The sequence below is a fragment of the Oreochromis aureus genome, linkage group 22 (assembly GCF_013358895.1).
Source record: "Oreochromis aureus strain Israel breed Guangdong linkage group 22, ZZ_aureus, whole genome shotgun sequence".
Taxonomy (NCBI): domain Eukaryota; kingdom Metazoa; phylum Chordata; class Actinopteri; order Cichliformes; family Cichlidae; genus Oreochromis; species Oreochromis aureus.
This window is the reverse complement of record NC_052962.1, coordinates 18585024-18605166: the sequence shown is the minus strand read 5'-3', so window position 1 is coordinate 18605166 and position 20143 is coordinate 18585024. Positions and strand designations below refer to the sequence as shown.

Here is a 20143-nt window from a genome sequence, read left to right as displayed (position 1 = left end):
ACTGTCCTGCAGGGGAAGCGGTTGTCCTTACAATAAGAAGGTGTGCTCGGTCTCCAACAATGATGGGTGGCAGATGTCAAAGCAACATCCAGATAGATGCCAGGACCCAAAGCTTCCCAGCAGAACGCTACAGTGTAACAAACCGATTACTGTTACTGACGTCACGCATCAGCGGTTTTAATGTTTCTTTCTTTCTTTACAATTTTATTTTATCAGAACATAAAACTTTCAGTAAAATGGTGCTTTTGCTGGTCCTGTGAACGAGTCATTAAAAAAATCTTGTACCACAAAATTATAAATGTGACTATAGAGCAAAAATGGAAAATCTTTATATACATTCATTTACAGATTTGACAGCTTAGTGTGGATTTCTGATCACACGGCTTCATGTCGTATTCATCCTGCTCCCCCCAGTAATGTTAACTCTGGCGCACTGCTTGCACATCACAGGAAACCACAAGGTCTGGCAGTCGGAGGGCAAAATGATTGAGTGTGCAAGAGACAGCGAGAGCGCTAAGAAGAGACGGAGGATGGGAGAGGGAGAATAGATATAGTACAGTAATATATATTAAGATAGGAGGAACTGCAGTGACCACAAGGAGTTAGTATCAGTCAGACAGCGAGAAAGATAATGAGAAAAAAATAGTAGACAAGAGACAGAAAGAGGTGGCTGAATAATGGATTGGACAGACGAGAGACAGCGAGACAAGGAGAGCCAGAATGGAAAAGAGCTAGCCATCGTCTGTGAGGTCTCATCACACACTTGCTGACATTGCTTTAATCTCGGGGCCAAGACAAGACCAGAGAGTCCGCACACACTCTCACACACGCATGCATGCATGTAGAGACAGATTTACTTTTTCCCTGTGTGTGTGTGTATGCATGTGTGTGTACAGCAGTAGTTCTGAAAGCTGTTTTTTGCAAAGGAAGTGTGAAAAAAAACTTCAGTCAGTCCTGCATGACATCAAAACATGCAAAAATGAGGACAGTTTGATTTGGCAGCTTTATGTTTATGTTTGCATTTAACCTTTCGCAAGAAAACATGTCTTGACATCTTGCGTCATCAATAATCTTTCATTACCTTCAACTGCTGAAAAGAAGGGGAAGGTGAATTAGGGGGCGAAAGAAGCCATGCAGAAGAGCATCTATAGCTTGTGGGGTGGTGGAGTGGGGGCAAAGAGCTTGAAAACAGGGGCAAACTGACTAACGAAAATTCTCCCCTCCTCCTCAGCTTGCAGTGGGACTTGTTGACACAGAATCACTTCACGTAGCGCGTAACAAGCAGAAAGAGGTTAAAAAAACAGATAATATGGAACTGAGAAGAGGCGCAAATGACAAAACGGAAGCAAAACTTGCTGATGAAGACACGAAGATAAGAAAAGCAAATATATCACAACAGGAACTGAAAAAGTAACGTCGAACAGGAAACGAAAAAAATGGTGCTGTGATCAAAGGAAGCAGTTGCAAATAAGATATTTGAGAGCAGTGGCAGGGTGTAATGGAGGAAAAGAAAACAATCTCACCAGAGTGACAGCCAGCATGGCGTAATTATGGTTTCCTCGTTAACATTTGATTATTGTTTATGGTGTGCCCACAGCACAACTAACCAATCCTTCACACACACACACACGTGCAGGCAAACCCACACACACACGCTCGATAAACACACACTTGCATGAATGCACACGTCTTGCAAAAGTGCCAATCAAGACTTCTTCTGACAGCACGCGCTTTCAACCATATGAGCAATGACACACACACACACACACAGCTGTACCCGGCTTTTTGCACACAAGGCAGGCCTTATAAATACTGTCTTACATTGTGATTTTGTTTGAGCTCCATCTCCATGGTGCTGCTTCCTCACATGTTTATAGTGACTGCCATTATAAATTAAGATGATCTTAACAACTCTTAAGCTGGGCTGTGCATGCGGGTGCAGCCAGGCAGGGTCAACAGGAGGAAGAAAGAGAGAGAGAGAGAGAGAGACACGGGCTATCCCGGCCTTTACAAGAGACAGAGCAGAATGAGAAGAGAGGGGAGAGAAAAAGAAAGGCCAAGGTTCATCCCAAACAGCAACAGCACCTTTATAATCATGCATACAAATCAGGCATGACTGCACAGTCACACCGCCTCCGCATCCCGAAAACTACAGGTTATGAAAAGTGCTCACGTGCCTGATTGGTTCAAGTTACAAACACGTGGAGAGAGGCTAAAATCTAACACCAGCAGCCAGCGAGACATGGCGTGATATCCCGAAGATGCTTGTGACCGAATCGCATCCATGAGATATCCATCCATCTCTTCTGTGCAGGGATGCACATCATGAACGAGAGCGCGTTAATGAGGACTACTTTAATATATTTTATGATTTTGAACTGACGTGATAATTCACTTATAAATCATTTGCCAATTTTTTATTTATTTTTATTTTCTGCTTAATCTCGTGTTTTTGATTATTTCAGTCATTAGCAGATTACATAAATCTGAAAATTCTGACTTTAAATATGAAATAAAATATATTAAATTTGTGAAGCACAGTGAAGAGAGCACTGCTGGCTCACAAGAAGACAAAGCGGCCGGCTGGCCTTTCTGTGGGGAGTTTCCATGTTCTCCCTGTGCCAGCGTGGGTCCTCACAGTGCAAACACATGCATGCTGGTTTAATTGATCACTCTAAATCAGCCACAGGTAATCTAATTAATTGGAGTTGTATAACAAGAAGTTTTTGCTGTACATTTTCATTTCACTTCCTTTGGTCCAGTCTCATGGCAAATTGACAAATCAATTTAACAGGACGTACATTTCATGTGTACAGTTTCCTTAACTGGCCGTTGTATCTGAACCTAAAGCAAGTTTAATCACATCATTTTGATGCCTGGCCCTAACAAAGCATTTTTTGAGTAATAATTAACAATATTTTCAAAATAAAATGATCCAAATGTAAAACACAACAGTCTCCAGTGTGAACCTTGAAAGCTTTCACGCCACCAACAAATGCAATGAGCCTCTAAATGCAGACTCATTCATCCTTCAAAAATGGAAATATTCATTTTGTGTACATGGACACAAACCAGGAGACCGGTCAGATATAAATATATGTTATGGGCCACAGAAATAAGGAGGGGAAATTTGTGCCCAGCAAAAAGAAATAAACTGGGAAGTTCACGTCCAGAAATATGAAACAACAGATTTAAAGTCTATTTCACAAACCTCTATGAGGCTGGGTTGCTCCCTCGCCAGCAGTTAAAGTCCTCACCCCTATCCCCCTTCACTTATCCACCAATGCCTCAGTGCTGTTGAAATTAATTCAGTAAATAAGATAAGGAGACACGGGCTATTCCACATTTCATATAAATTAACATGTTAATCTCTTATCAGCGGTTAGCTACAGTTAGTTTCCACATTATTCAGCATCTGCTGATCATCTGTGGTGCGCTGGTACAGCCACCCATTAGGCTGAGGCTTTAAGTGTGCTGCCGAGAGATAATGGCTAAAGCTATTGATTTATTTTCGACTTGCTTTATGGTCTTCGCCGCTGCTGGCGACACACAGACCCTGCTTCCTAAGCACTCTAAACACTCGCACTGAATACCTTTATGGACACATTCAACCTGCTCACTGCATTCACTGAAATCGCCAGGACTTGCAGTCGCAAGAGAAAATCACCCCGAACTCGGGTCCGCGTTCACACACTGAGCAAGCTGGGTCTGTCGCTGCGTAGAAGGTGCACGGTGCTTTTGTGCACAATCATATTTAAAGTAAGTATATTCAGTGGATAACAGCAAGTGATTTTAGAGAGCAGCTTTCACATGGCTGGTTGAATTGAAAAAATTGGTCTGTTTCACCTACAGAAACTGGTGGCGTGCAGCTTTAATTAAAATCAGGGCAAAATGAGAATGAGGCTCAGAGAACATGGAGGTGTTGGGTGAAAGAGAAAAAACTATGTTTAAATCTAATGCAAATCAGAATTAAATTATTAAAGTCTCGTAATGACTTTGTCTGTTGACGTGTTTGTTGAAGTGTGGCTTCAGCTTTTTCCACATATTCATACGCCCTTCAAGTGAGTTATCTGACATCTAATTAACTTATCATACATGTGATGGAATGTGGAAATCAAACTGAAGCTACCCCACTTAACTTCAATGTGTGCACAGAAATGTATCTGCACATAAAGAAAGAGGAACACTGTTATTTATTAGGCACCAACATTTATTTTAACAGAAGACTTGCTCTTAGCAGTAATCTAATATTCATGTTTCAATTAAAATAGTTACATTTACACTGACGATCATCCTAAGAAGTAGGAGTGTTGTGTTTTGAATTCAGTGACTACAGATATAAGTATCCCCCTACACAGGGGGGATACTTTGGCAACAATCCCAGACAACTGCTCAACCCCGCCCCCTCCGCCCCCACCACCTACTGCATTTTGGTTTGAATAACAGCTACAGTAAAATGACATATCAATTTGTCAGTATTTGCAGCTCCGGTAATATGTCTACTTGAGCAGATTCACCACCTCTGCAGAAATTTCTGTAACTATACAGCGCGTTGTGTACTGAGACATACAGCAAACTGGAGCTAGGAGGCCGTCTTTGGATTTTCCTGGCTGTCAAAGCAGAACTGGAGTGTTTAGAGGGTCTTGAATAATCAAAATAAACTCTTGGCATTCCCCTCAGAATCCTCCTGTCTAAATGTTACAGTATTCCTGGCACGCTTCCGCGGCAATAACATTACATAAACACAGATTACAGCAGATTAGATGGTGTCAACACCCCTACTAGTCAGTTATCTCCAAGAGAATAAAACAAAATCAGTGTCGGTGGCTCAAGGTCTCTGCTGCGTGTGTGTGTGTGTGTGTGTGTGTGTGTGAGTGTGCGTGTGTGTGTGTGTGTGCTGGATTTCACCTTCAGTATTTTGACATGTTTTGCACTGCTGAGTAAATAAACAGCAGTAGTTTGTTTTCCCCCTGACCATAATGGTATGTGTGTGTGTGTGTGTGTGTGTGTGTGTGTGTGTGTATTTGCACTTGTCCTGCTCCTTGGTGGAAGTGAGCACAGGGAGCAGTTCTGGTTATTGGAGGGAAATCTGATTCCTGATCGGCCATCCCAGGACAGACAGTCCCCTCCCCAGGGAGACACATTTTGCCCCGAAAGGAGAAATTAATACAGCAACTAACCTCCACTTTCCTCTCTCTCCAGCTCACTGCCTTCCACTTTTTTCCTATTTCCACCTCCACACAGACACTAATCACATGTCCTGATACAAGCTCTTTCTTCCTCTGAAGGGCGATCGGGCTATGAACACCAACGTCTTTCTCTGACTCTCCAAAGCATGGGTGGGTTGTTTTTTTTATTCATTTCAGCTGTTTTTGGGGTATGCACTGTGTGTCCTCTCATATTTTTCAAGCCAACCTTTAGCATATCAGTCACCAACAGCAAGCATCTGCCAAACTGGCATTGTCCTTGAGCAACATTTTATACCTCAGCCAGCTGTAGCTGTTGAAGTAGGGGACAAGGGGAAACAGAATTTTCCTACAGGGATCAATAGAGTATCACATTATCATTATTATCATTCATTCTTAGCAACCAGAATGAATCTCTCTCCTGCTTCTTCCTCCTTCTTGCCCTCTGTCGCACGCTGCTGCTGTCAGTGGGTACCCAGCCGCTCGGTGGAAAAATAAACCCAAGGAGGTTAAAGCAGTGGCTCCGGAATGTGGCAGGCCTTTGAAAGAGACGTCAGGACACATGACATGAGAACTTCAGAGAAGCCGAGGTGCACGTGGGCTAGGTGTAAAAGGGCAGGGGAAGACCTCGTAACCTTTAAAGCATGAAAGGTCAACATCGGGTAACGCGGCAGCATGTTCTTAAAGTGTCACGTGGATTGTTCCATCTCAATTCATCAAAATAAAAATTTTAAATATGGCCATGGAGGATTCGCCTGAAAAAAATAAAAACATGCATTATTCCTTTACAGGAATTCACATCTGAGAGGAAGCTTTGACAATTTGAGTCTGTCTGTTAGCTTTCTATGTATTTCAAGGGAAGAATGAAGGGCTGTTTTTAGATGTTTTTCTAGCATCGTTTTTGAGGGGCCAATTTAAAAATCCACTATCCAGAAAATTGCGTGAGCTAAGCCCTTTAATTTTTTCTATGGTAAATATCTGGTGCTATGTTATTCTGTAGCTATGGACAAAAAAAACAGGAAGCTTGAATTCAATAAAATATTTGGATGGTTTACCTCTCACAGCAGATTTGGAGGCCTGCAGAAACGACAACTTTGCAAATGCAGGACTGATGTTTTGATTACAGCTTCTCATGTATAAGGCACAATATCTTCTTTAAACAGTCCAGATGACAAACTGTTGTTCTTACAGGAAGCCAGGCCACACCAGATCAGACTGATCTCCAGTTGAAATGACCACTTGCATTTCCCCAAAACAGCCTTAAAAATATCAAGAACACAAAGCAGACAAAATCATGTTCTCCGAGTTCCTGCCCAATGAAGTTACTCTGGGCTTAATCTGATTAGCAGCTCAGATGGCTTTTGGTTCCTCCTTCAATCAAATCAGAGGAAATGCAAAAGATGCTCTTTCAGAGAAGCACAGCAGAAGCCGCGTTTTAGGGGGGCTAGAGTCTAAACACAAGACAGAAAACAATAGAAGAAGAAAGCCTCACCTTCATACATCATCGATGAAGGTTATTTCAAAATCTTCCATGTTTTGCTAAAAGGTGACAAATTTCACCGTTCATCGAATGATTCGAGTGGCAATCAGATTATGATTGTTTGTAAAATGTCAGAAAATAGAGAAAATCATCATTTCTGGCCAAAATCCAAAAGATAATCACTTTTACTTTATCGTGTTAAAGAAAAACATTAAGCTGTCACATGAGACAGGAAGTCAGTTATAAACACAAGAAGTTTGATTAATTAACTGACAAATGTCTTGAATTATTGACTCGTATTTATGTATTTACATATGTATCCTTCCCATTTAAGCAAACACAGAAAGGAGGAAAAGAGATGATGAAGACGTGAGGGAGGGGAAGTCATTTAGCAGACAGGCCAGTGCTGCAAATAAGATGTTGTTGGCACAGGAATAAAGAGAAGCATGAAAGGAGACACGGACAGAGCGAAGAAGGAGACATTCTTATATTAGATCCTTATACAGATATTCCTAATGGAGCAGAATTTGCACAACATGCTGAGGTGAACAGATTGAAACAAAAGCAGCACTAAATGAACACCAAGCATCTAATCTGCAGCCCCGAGCAGGTTAAAAGTGCATCGTAGCTCTCTCCCCACACCATTTCACGATGGCACTTCGCTCTGGTGAGACTTCCCTCTCACCTTTCTTTCTCTCTTCCTTAGTCATCAATAAAAAACACTTTTGTGTGCAAGCTAAAAACGCAAACAACCAACAAAAAGCTATTTTCCAGCATTACTCAAACTATTAATAATAAAAAAAGGTCCAGCATCAAACGCGTCAGTGGTTCTTTGGAGGGCGGCGATTTTAGCGGATTTTGTGTCGCGTGGTTGAAAACTTGGGGGAAAAAAGGACCACGCGGTTTCCCTGAGCCAGGTGAGAAAGTAGATTAGCTGGCTCAAAGTGGCTTCAGAAGGAGGCAAAACTGCAAGAGTCGACGGGATAGAGGGAGCACATTCAATCAACAAGCTGTCTGGGCTAAATGAGTTTAATAATGTCACAAAGGCAATTCACCTTTAGCTGAAAAAGCTTGCGAGATGCATTCGGTGTGGAGCTGCTCTGTTTATAGAAAAGATGTGTGAAAAATTAACTAAAGCCACACAGGCGCTCTGGGTAAACATCGGTGGAGAGGTTATGGAGAGCATTAGGCCGTATCTCCCTTAACATCTATAAATAATGTGGCTTTAGGCTCAAGCTTTCATAAACACACACCATCACTGATGCTTGTGCCATAAAAGGTTGAAGTAAAGATATTCATACATGGCGTGGAGTCTCAGTGGTTCATCTGACAGAGATTAAGCTTGCTTTGGAAATGATTGTTTACAGATCTGATAGATTAACGATCATTTCTTTAGAAACATTAACATTTGCAAGAGTAAAGTGAGCTCCCTTCAGATGTAATGTAATGTGGGTTAGAAGAAAGTCATCTTAAAAGGGTTACATTGTTTTTTAAAAAGGAACGGTAAAGCAGGAGAGGCCTTTGAAAGGCCTACGAATACTTCTCCATAATTTCTCTCACCCGTCTTTCCTTGTTAGTGAAGTCCACACCTTCACTTTTTGTGCTTGACTGGATATTTTGTAAGCTAGTGTGGAAATTTGACATCTTTGCATGTTTACAAATAAAAAAAGCTTTCAAGCAGTTATTGTAATTAGGTTGGGAGCAAAGAAGAAAGGCAGGTGGACTTAAATATGAGTTACATATTTAGAGGTCATTTTTATCCTGCAGATGACTGCTAAAATAAGCCTGGTGATTCCCCTTTGACTTCATCAGGTTTTGTTTTGTTTCTATGACTTGACAAAGCTGCAGAGCAACAAAAGGTATTGTATTACTGTTTTCACAGAGTGCACTTGAGCAAAGCCAGAAAAGAGAGGAGAAAGTGTCTTTTAACCTGCTAATAGTCCTACATGGAGCGTTTGCAAAGAGGTCTTCATAGAAGCAACTACTTGTAGAGGCATTTCTCTCAATTCCACTTGGTGATGACACTGCACAAGCTCAAACCAAAACCTCCATGTGATATTTTTCCTGCACATCTCTGCTCCTTCACTATAGGACATCAATAATACATGACCGGTATATTTTTGCCCTCCTTCGAGCCAATCAATCACTCTGGCTGGCCAATGCTCAGTCTCTTTTTCCCGTCCATCCTCACGCACTCTTTCTGTATATTAAGAATGAAGTCCGAATGCTGCACCAAACCATAGACTTAAGATTGAGCACAGACTGTGCAAAAGTCTTGAGCCACCTTCCATTTATGTATATTTTGCTAGAAAAATAAAAAACACATGTGAAAAAGTGCAAACGGGCCTTGTATGGCATGCTTACATATTACGTAAGGCAAAAACAGAGTTTGTACAATTCAAATGAAAGTCATTTTGCCCTAATGAGTCATATGTCAGCGATAAGTGCCTTAATCCCCAAGAAGAAAATCACATATATAATCACATATATGTATATGTAACACTGGGCTGCCGCAGCACTAACAGACCTCATGTGTTGGCGCTGGCTAAAATATCTCCCTGTTTTCTGGGAAACTGTGATGGGACATTTACACAATTTTAGCAAAATAAGCAATTTTTTGAAAATCTTACAGGCTAATTATTAACAAAAACAATCATTAGTGACAGTATTAACAAATAGGCTTCTTGTCAGGCAGCTGGTCTTTAACAGAGTTAAACACCATAACAGCTGCCACTATAGATTTATTGCAGCTGAAATAAAGCTGTGGGACTCAAGGTGTCAAAGAGGTCTTGAGCTTTGACAGTGAGTAAGGGAAAGACTATCAAAGGGCACGCCAAACTTAACACGGTTCAAAGGCTCCACTCACCATTTGAACCAGAGCCTCTGCAAGAACCTGTCTGCCGTCTACACAACCGACCAAGTTTACGAGCAAAGGAACTCTCTCTGTGTTTATTACAGAACTTTCCATGAATGCTATCATCCCTTTTAACAAATTCCTGCCTTCACGCCCTTTTTTATTTAATTAGTAAACACACAAAAAAGAGATCTGATGAGATGATAGAAGAGGCGAGCAAAGGATGGAGAGTAGAAGAGAACTTTTTGTCAGCTCTGAATCAGCTGCTGTTACATCTGCAGGAGAGAGTGTGTGAGAAATGTTTTCTCCATCCCACACACTCAAGATCCAGACATGTACAACACTAACCAAAACCAAAGATTTAAAGGGCAAAATCTCTCTGTGTGTGTTTGCAGGTTTGACAAAACAGAGGACGACTTCATTGGACGTCCGTGAGGAGTCATTACAGTGGAGACCTGCTTCAATGCTTTTCCATGCACACTCCAACAGCTGCAAAGAGAGGCCCTCTAAGCAACACATCTGTTCCAGGGTCCCCTGTTACAACACAGGATTAATTAAAGGATCAAGGGAAAGTTAGCACAGTACCCTACACAGCAGTGTATAGCTCAATTTAATTACAACAGATCAACACGGCCTTAATTGAGCTTCATTGTACAAAGAGTTTTCTTCACACACTTCTCCTCTTGGAGAGCAACACACATGTAATTAATCAAAATAAATGCCCAGCTGAGACGGATGAAGTACCGTGGGAATGACGCACTCAGGTAGACATATGTGCAGCAAATATATTTCACGTCTTAGTGCAAGGCTTCTTGAAAAGCTTTGCACATTTTATTCTCAGGTACATTCTGCAGTCAACGTAAAATAGGCCGCCACGGGAGCAACTCGCTTCCAAAATCAGCTATGAGGCCGTGACATCTGAAACTCGATCTGGGCACCTCCGAGTGCCTGCTTTGCCTCTCTAACAGAGAAATAACAACAATGGCAGAGCCACGATTCGCTCCAACACCCCAGTAATGTCAAGGAGAATGTCACAGGCTGCCACCCTGTAAAGGCCATCGCTCTTAATGAGTAACACATCAGGTGGAAGAGGTGCATGACACGTAGTCCCGTGTGTGCTGGAAATGCATGCTCGCAGTCCTGTAGCAATGGCATAAGAAGAAACAACTGGAGAGAAGTGGAGTGGGTTAAAGTAGGGCTGTAGCATTTACTGACGTGCTCTTGTTAATATACTGACACTATAGGATGAGGACATGTGAGAATCACTGCCCTGAAGTGGGATTTCCCTCTGTTATAAACACATGATGGCACCGGCAGGCAGACAGCTGCACTTGTCTAAACAACGACGCAGAAAGCACGACCCGGTCCGAGGAGCTCCCAAACATGAAGCTCTGTCCACTACGTGCCAGCCGCAGACACAGCTGGGAGACAGGTGCCGGTGCACAGCTGCCCTATGCTTGACTTTAAAAGACGCTGAAATATAGTGAGACATTTAGGCCAACATATATATGCAGCTTTGAATTCTAATGAGATACAATTCAAACGGTATATTAATTGAAGAGACGTGAAGAGGGTAAAAACCCGACTGTGTTGGGTTTTATGTCCTGATATAATGAGTGACTTATGTCTCACATACTACTCTTAAGTTGCTGGTGTGTCAGAGGGGACCGGCACCACCAGCAGTGACCTCATACTTTCCCCGTGTTTACATGTTGTATATACATTCTTGAACATATGGCCATACAGGCTCCTTTAAAAGCCCTGACTTAATACTTTCTGCAGCAGGGGAGTTGCTTTAGTTTCACATCTATGTTTAGTACACGCTTTTAATTGTAGAACTCATCTTTAGGCTTCCGGTGTTAGGGTTCAGAATAAGTTCTTACTTCACCTGTGAGGAGAGTTTCTATTGCTTAATAGGGCTTTTTTTTAAAATTTATTAATCATTATCATTATAATTCACACTTTTACTTTTCAACGCCTTGAGTGAAGCATGTAAACCTACAAAACACAAACTTAAGACAGACATCAAAGTGTTTACAAACTTACTACGATTTAAAATAAAATAAAATAAAATAAAAACTCCCCCATGTGGATTTGAGCAAATTAAATTTAACATCATAAGTCCCCCTGATGATTTAATGAGACAGAGACAAGGGGAAATTGAACAGCAGACCCCATGTTGAGATGATGTATGGCATATGACCAGGCTAATTGCCGCATAAGCAATTCTGTTGGCTAATTGGGAAATTTATCTAATAACTGTTGGCACGCAGAGATCAAAAGGTTGGACTGGGAAGTCCAACATTTCCTTCTTTTTCCAAACTTTTTGAGACTTGTATAAAGTTATTGTTTAATGTGTCACACTCACACAAAATTAAAGCGATGACACACTTACATGAATGCATGGTAGATGAATGCCCATCCTCTTGGTCTTTCTAGCACGTTGTACAGGCAGTTTTGCAACTTTCTGTAGCGCTTGCTTGAAGCGGACATGTTGGCCCGAGGTCCGGGCGGTCCAGGCAGCGGGGTGCCCAGCAGACCCGTGCGGTGAGACGGGTGTCCGCGCTCCGGAGTGGACGGCTCGCTTCTCTCCGTCTGGACGGCGGTGAGAGCCACAAACTCTACCCGCCTCTCGTCGTTTGGAGCCGGAGGCGCCAGCATCCTGATGCCGCCGTTGTTTGATGGACTTCCTAACATCTGGAGGCTGTCGCGATTAAACTACAGACAACTTGACACGTTTCACTGGATCATCCGCAGGAGCGCAGAGCAAAGTTTGGACCAAGTCATAGTCCGACTGAAACTAGTCCACAGCCTCGGTTTGAGTTCAGATTCAAAAGTTATCTGCAAATAAAGTCGCGGCCGCAAAAGACGAGATGCACATGCACAGTAGATGATGTGTAAGCCAGTCGCGCTGAAACGGGACCTCCGGCGATCATTGTTAACAGTCAGGTGTAAGAAGTAATCAGAGGGGTGCAGAGAGTAATCACACACACACGCACACACACCAACTCCGAGAAAACTGAAAGCAAGCTGCTAACGACCTGCCATCACTTTGCAAAAAAAATCATCAGGGCTCAATCAAGTGAAGCATCTGTTCCTGCGCACACTTCACAAAACAAGTAACCCGCGAGGACAGCGGCCGTGCAGCGGATCCATGGTCTCTAAACCGAGCCCAGCGGCCACAGTTGTTCATTAAACGAGTCTTAGCTGTTTCTTTAGTTTTAAACTGGCAGGCAGAGCCTCACCACAGCCGCTAACATCAGCCTGCTCTCCCCTGCTTGTGCGTCTCTCTGGTCCAGCGCTCCTCTGCTGACTGGGTGGAGAGCTCAGAAGTGAAGAACATCAGCGTGATGTCAAGAACTGCAGACGAGGAACCCTCCCCAAAAAAATTATAATAATAAAATTAAGAAGAAAAAAAGCTGGAAGAAATACCAGATATCTGCATTTGATTTGGAAACGCGCACGAAGGTGAGAAGCCCGCTCTCCGCTGAGCTGACGTGCACAAACAGAAACGCTAGCGAGCAGGACTCTGCGCACGGGATGGGTACGAGCGTGGGATGCTCTCAGCGACTAGAGGTGCACTTTTTCTGTTTTGTTTTCTTAATGACGCTTTCCGGGAACCGTGAGCGATCTCTGACAGAGCAGCAAAGTTAGCTGGTGAATGATACATGCTGCTAACAGTTTGCAAGTACCAGAAGTGAACCGGACACCATCTGTGAGGCTTCCAAAAAATATACATGGAGTCTAGGGTGGGAGTGATCAGTCAGTCTGGGGATGAAGTGTAAGTTGTCTAGGGTCTTTTTGTGTCCGTTCTAATATATTTAAAATGTATTCAAATTATTTTTCAAATGTTTGTTGTTTATTTTAGAAAAATGTCCAGCAGTGTGTTTTATTATTGTTTTATTCTAATTCACTCATCACTTTTAGCTCTTTCCCCCACTAACCTCTATGCCTCCTATATATATGTATTTATAATCCTTCCCTGTCATCATCACTGCGCGCTCTACCTCTCTCTACACTCTGAAGTCATCGCAATGATCACGACACGATATTATCAGTAATTGTTATCAGTAAAGAGGTAGTTTTGGTAACGGCATGACTCATTTTTTCTGACTTCAGTGTCCATGGTCATCCTGTCAGTATTTTAACCAGTGTGTAATCATCTGTTTCCTCGTTTTCTCACAGCTCTCAACTTCATTTTTTCTTTTTTCTCATTAAACATACCTTCATCTCTTGGTATCTATATGCATGTATATACGGTAAACTATATGATCAGTGCAATTCACAATTCAATATCATTTTTAAAAGTGTTATATTTATACTTTTTTCTTCTTTTGGAACTTGTTCACTAAAACTTTCACCCAGAATTAGTTGGTTTTTAGACCTGAGTGTGCATTTTTTACATGCAACGTTCATGAAAATTTGACCTTTTCACCAAAAAAACATTTGCTTCCACCCCTGATGATTACCAACACTTTGATCCAGCATTACACTCCCAGCAAAAACGAATCTCCCCTCCTGCACACATTTTGATTACGTTGTTTCTTTCCAATGATAAAGTGTTCAAACAACAAAAGTTTAATTTGACTTTCCTTGAAGTGAAAATGCCACTTGTGTTTATTGTGGGAGGAGGTTTAAATCCATGGCTACAGGAGTTTTGGACAGCAGAGACAGGTGCTCTGCGACACAGCAACACTGATCACCACAGACCGCTACAGCTCCATGGACACAGCTTTCTAAATCTATGACTGTGAAGCACAGAGGGGCTTGTGGTTATGACACAAATATAGGGTTATGGAGACTGTGCCCTATAGAGACATCACCTGTCGGAGGACCTCTGAGGAATGCAATGTGAGGTAGTCCCCAAACTCCTGCTGGCCTGACTGTATCATCTGGCGGCCAAAAAAATGACATCAGGGAATAATGATATAATTCACAATGATGAGTTTTTTCTTTAAACCTAAACAAGCACCGGGTCAAATGTTCACAAGGAGAAAAAGAAGAACAACAAACCTGCTTTTTGTTTCTTCCCTCCACTACCTCATCACTTCCACCTCTGACATCTACTTCTGTCCTGTGCTGTTGAATGCGAGTGAAGTATATAATCATTCATCTTGAATAAAAGCAAACCGCACTCTCAACAACAGAAACTGACTGCCTGCCCTAAACATACATTCGGCATGGTGTAAGTTTTACGTTGTCCTACAACAATAGCAGAGGCAGGTTACTCATGCTAACTATGTGCATTCCTGTCAATTGTCATGCAGCAGTTTATGGAACATGCAGGTCGGTGGTATGAAACGTGGGAATGCAGCTGCAGTCTTTCACAAGTCAAAAATCTCAACATTATTCCCTTGGCTCGCTCCCATTACATAACATAATATCACATAATCCTTAACTCTTTACTAGCATCTCATATAGAGACCAGCTGACAGCTGATCTTACAGTGATGACTGGTGAACTCTTCCCAATGGATGTTCTGCTTTTAAGGTTCAAACAGTTATTTTGTATTGTTTGTTTGTTTGCTTTAGTATTGGCATTTAAATAGACCTTTGGGCTGCAATATGTAATCTGGTTATTAATTGATAAACTTTATTGATACCTGCAGGGGAAGTCAAGGTGATATAACAGAGTGAAAAATTAACATGGCGGTCAGCATTTTCGCATAGAAAAGCTGATTGCTAGAACCAAGTTTGACAAAGTTGTGATTGGAAGTTTTACAAATAACTGATTTAAAGACATACTGATTGTTAGAAATCACAGTGTTTATTAGAAGGGGTAAGGACGGGTTTTATTTGAAATTACAATCATCTGAGAGGCACGCAAACTACTCAAAACTATGCAAGTTAATTTAGGGATAACATTTAGGGTGCAAAGTTACAGCACAGCCCCTTTTAAAAACAGGCAAATGTATGATATGTATTTCTGACTTCAAAGGGGAGACTGAGAGAAAGATAAAGGACAATCAGTGGGGGAAGATGGTTACATAACAGTAGGGTATTGTGGATCCTAACGCTCCCACCCCACAATGACATCCTGTAGGAGGAATCCCCACTACACTCCAACCCTCTCTTTTAGTCCGGTCTCCTCTCCGCCCCTCAGCAGTCCTAATGAGGCCCAGCAGCAACCCAAGAAAAAGCTGTTGACAGACATGTCAGCTTTACTTGTACCCTCAGGGATTAAAAATCAAAGTTTCGCTGTGGCAAAGCTACTCCCACCCCCCGTCTCTTTCTATTACAGTACCCTTCTTCAGCGTTGCTTTCATCTAGTAATCAACACTAAGAGCTGGGCAGTGGCCTCTGAGCTGAAGGCGGCCCCGTGACAACAAACAACAGCTGAGCGAGGACAGCGGGTGGTCGAAGGCGCAAATGTATAAACCTGACCACGACGAAGAGCTCTCGCACTCATATGCACAGATTTGGTGGCACTCATAAACAACTCTGGTGTGAAGCTGGAATTACCCTTGGAGATGACCCAGAGTGGACTACAGGGGCCTCAGTGTTAGGAGGCTACTGCCCTTCATGCTGTTTTTCCACCACACTTCCACCCCTCAAAGCATACACTCACGCTCCACAGAGCCCACTGAGCTCCAGGAGCCGACAGTCACTCAGGGAATCTATGGGAACGTAAAAATACTCGCATCAGCAAATGCGCGGCACACATAGTACAGCGCAAACTTGCTCCGCTCGACCCCCATCAACCTTTTATTTCCGCTGCCGACGTTTACTTACACCACTTAATGGCTTTCCCAGACAGCACGCTTGTTTGTCTTTATTTAATCTTGTTTCTCTGCTGCTTTTCATGTATTGTCTCCTCTTTAACACAGATCCCTTCTTGAAGGGAAGACCTCAGAGGGCAAGGGAAAGAGGGCAGTCGAATTGTTGATATAGCGTCTGTTGTGCTGGGTTAATGTTGTTGTGATAAGTCTGGTTATAGTCTTCGGAGAGTTGAAATGACATTGTCAAACAGCGCTGTGTTTGGAGCAAGAGCCCCCGGTGAGCTGCACACTCCAACCATCACGTAGACACTGAAAAAAGACCAGCAGGCGGATTTCCCCGTTCCAATCAATGTAACAGCTCGCCATTCAACCGTATGAATATGCCAAAGTGTCAACCACAACACCTTGTGACTAAGTCAGGAAATGACAGCATGGTGGGTAGAGGCATCACTCAGTGGTCCATTCATAACCAGTCAAAAGCTCCTTTGTAACTTACTGCAACTTTTAGTGCCATTATAGAGGTGAGTGAGCAGGCTCCTCAAAGGACCCTGCAGCATTTTACTAACACTCACAGGGGGTAGAGGGGGGCACACAGTAGACACTACCTCACTTCCATCAGTCAAAAACAATCCTGAACCATAAATCCTCGAGCTAAAAAAAAAGACTACACACACACACACACAAAGTAACACAAATGTTAACACTGTGTCTGATTTCTAAAAATAATGAGAACACGTACTGCCTCGTTTTATTTAACAAACAGTTAAGGGCTTAAAGGAGAGATCGGTCCTTTATTATAAACACCTATATGAGTTTGAAGTTGTATCATTTTTGCTACATTTGACATTTTTGTGCAGTTTCAGTCAGAGTAGCAGTGCAACTGTCAGATCGTATGGATCACGTTTTTCAGGGGGAAAAAATCACAATGGTGACGTAGAGGTCTCAAAAACTCAAATATGATAGACTGGACGCTACAGAGTAAATATAGTTATCTCAGCCTGACTGTGAGCAGCCCCGCCCACCTGCTGCTCAAATGTGTTTGTGAGAGGCAGCCAATCAAAAGAAAGAGAGAAAACAGCATTTCTCCAGCTGTGGATCATACTGAGAAGTTGGAATAATATTTTTCTTTAAAAAATAAACAAGACTTACAATCTTTCACCTTTCATCATATTTTAATTTTTATTTTAACATTTTGTTTTGCTTTTTTTTTGTATTTTTGATAAAAATCCGTAGAGTATGAGCTTTTTTTTTCAGCTTCTGAATTTGCATATGCCAATAGGGACTTTTTAAAACTGTGAATCATACTAATCTACTGTTGTGGAGTCAAAAAAAATTAAAGGGACATAATAGGCTCCAATTAAAAGATCCAGGAGGTCTCACGTGAAGAGAGGCTCATGAACTGCAACATTCCTGATTCAACCAGAAGTGAATCCGGAACACAGTTGTACCCTGTAACCAGCTTCATTAAGGAAACTACAGAATCACTTCTTCTTCTTTTTTGCTGAATAAATATTAACTAATAGAAGAGAATACATTAAATCCCAGGTACATAGTTGGAATGAAATAAATTTGTTAATTGAGATGGGAATTATTTTATACCTTCATAACTTAGAAGATCAATCACTGCAAGCATGAAGTCTTTGTCGAGGTTTACTGCCTCAAATTTTCAGAAGTGACGTTGGTTAGCACCAGAATTAAATGAATCCCTTCTTTGCCCCTGATGGTAGCTTTTGCACCATGTTGCATACAAACAAACTGATCATGTATCTCTGCCTCAGTGCTCACAAAGTTCAGGCTCTTTGATGCAACTTTCCTGAGTGTTAATGCGCAGAATAGCTCAGCTGCTTAACCCTACAGTATAAGCTTATTATGAACAGACATAAGCAATAAGAAAATTACTCTATATGGATCATTGAACTGTCACATTATTCTTATACAACGCTGACATGCCAAGACCTGGGAAGAGCTCACACTGAAGCCTGACAATGATTAAAGGAAAACATCCTGACACTTAAGGAGGAGGGAAAAGAAGATCAAACACGAAAGCCCAGTGAAAGATGATGCTCGGCCTCCAGCCGAACTCTTGACGCGGGTTTGTCACAAAGTTGGTGAGGGCATTTGGTGCTGTGGCCAAATCACAAGGTCTAGACCACAGCCAGAGCAGTGAGCCCGAGTTCATATGCTCAAAGCTGATCTTTGATCTGACCAGACGAGGCAGCCAAGAAAAATACCACCGGACAATCCTTTTCACGCTCGACTTAAGCTCAAACATTCTCACAATCCTCGTTCCTCTCATTAGAAAGAGCCGAGCATGAGTCTGCATTCATTAATGCAGTTATTGTTCACTGATTAAGTCGATTAAGAAAGGACCCCCCGGTCAGAGTAATGTTTACTTGTGCCTCTGCTACCATGGCTCAAGCAGGGAATTGCAGAGTGAGTGATACACATAAGTGCAATTTTTTAAAAACACAATTTAATTGGCCAGAATTTCAAAGTGCTTCCACTTTTGAACTTTGACATTCAGCTCTAAGATAGAATGAAATGTGAAATGTTATTTTCACTATTAGTATTATTAGTAGTAGTAGTATTTTCACTTCCACCACAATTACTTCTCCTTCGCTTTTAAGATTCAATTCAATTCAGGTTTATTTATATAGTGCCAAATCACAAAAACAGTCACCTCAAGGTGTTTTATACTAAAAGGTAAAGACCTACAGCATACAGTAGGAAACCCAAATAATCAAATGACCCCCATGTGACCCCATATGACCAAGCACTTAGGTTGGAGAAGGAATGCAGTCTGATCTCGCAGGAGCTGAGCGGCCTCTAGCCAAATAACTCGTGACTCTATTGTTAACCGCTGACCCTTTGTGGCACACAAAGCTTTTCCAGGACAGCAGCACTGCTCACGTAGTCTTGTTTGGGTGTAGCGTGGATAGATACTGATGGTGCGGTCGTGAGAGCCCGTTAAAGATAGATTTGTTGCTAAATGTCTGCTATTACTGAAAAATAATGAACCTCTGTTTGGACATAAATCAGGTGCCCAATTACAGTATATCAGTAGTGTTTAAAATGTGTTAGATCAGTGCTGCCCTCCTATGGCCATTTGGGAAAACAACAACAGGTTCCAATCTGACATAGTAAGCACATGATTGTTTGAACTGAGTTTTTTGTCTTTTTAAAGTTGTAAATGTTAATTGGATTGTTCTTTTCTATTCTGTCTACCTGAGCACTCAAAGCGCTATATACAACTTGCCTTATTCACCCATTCATACAAGCACCTTTTTTCTATGCATAATTGCTTACTATTTAACATTCACGCACATTCATACTCCGATGAATGCATTGGAGAGCAACTTTGGGTTACTATGTTGCCAAAGGATATTTGGCACATAGACTGGAGCAGCCCAGGACTCATACCACCAACCTTCCAATTAGTAGATGACCTGTTCTACCTCCTGAGTTACAGCCACCCAAGCTCGTCAGGCTACCTGAAGCCTGCCTTTATCACTCATTTTCAGAAGAATGCCTTTTTGTTTCTTAAACCACCTACTACTGACCATGAATCATTAAGTATATAAAAAAAGAAGTTTAAATTGTATCTTTAGTCACTTTGTTACCAGCAGGCTGTTACAAAAGCACATCATTTATTCCAATTTCTTAAGCTGAACTTATAAAGAGACACAGATGACCCAGTTTGACCTATAATATAATATTGTCGCACAAACAAGGTGACTGCCAGAGATATTAGCTGAAAACGTGGGATATCTCGGTGTGGTGTGGAGTGTTTCATTAAAAATATAACAGATGAAACAAGTGGAGCGCAAAAGAACAAGGATCAGGCCTGAAAAACTATCTACAGCAAGTGAGCAGAATCTGAAAGTCATCCATCTACTGTTCACTGA

The 20143-nt window shown here is 41.9% G+C and overlaps 1 protein-coding gene across 1 annotated transcript in view; it reads right to left on the bottom strand.

Annotated features, from left to right (window-relative positions):
* LOC116311963 (potassium voltage-gated channel subfamily KQT member 4) overlaps positions 1–13871 on the bottom strand; it is a 51824-nt gene extending 37953 nt beyond the window's left edge. Inside the window, exon 1 of the mRNA XM_031729204.2 lies at positions 11916–13871. Coding sequence (XP_031585064.1) covers positions 11916–12217 — 302 coding nt within the window. The 5' untranslated portion in view covers positions 12218–13871. The remainder of the gene's footprint in view (positions 1–11915) is intronic.
* Positions 13872–20143: the final 6272 nt, after the last annotated feature.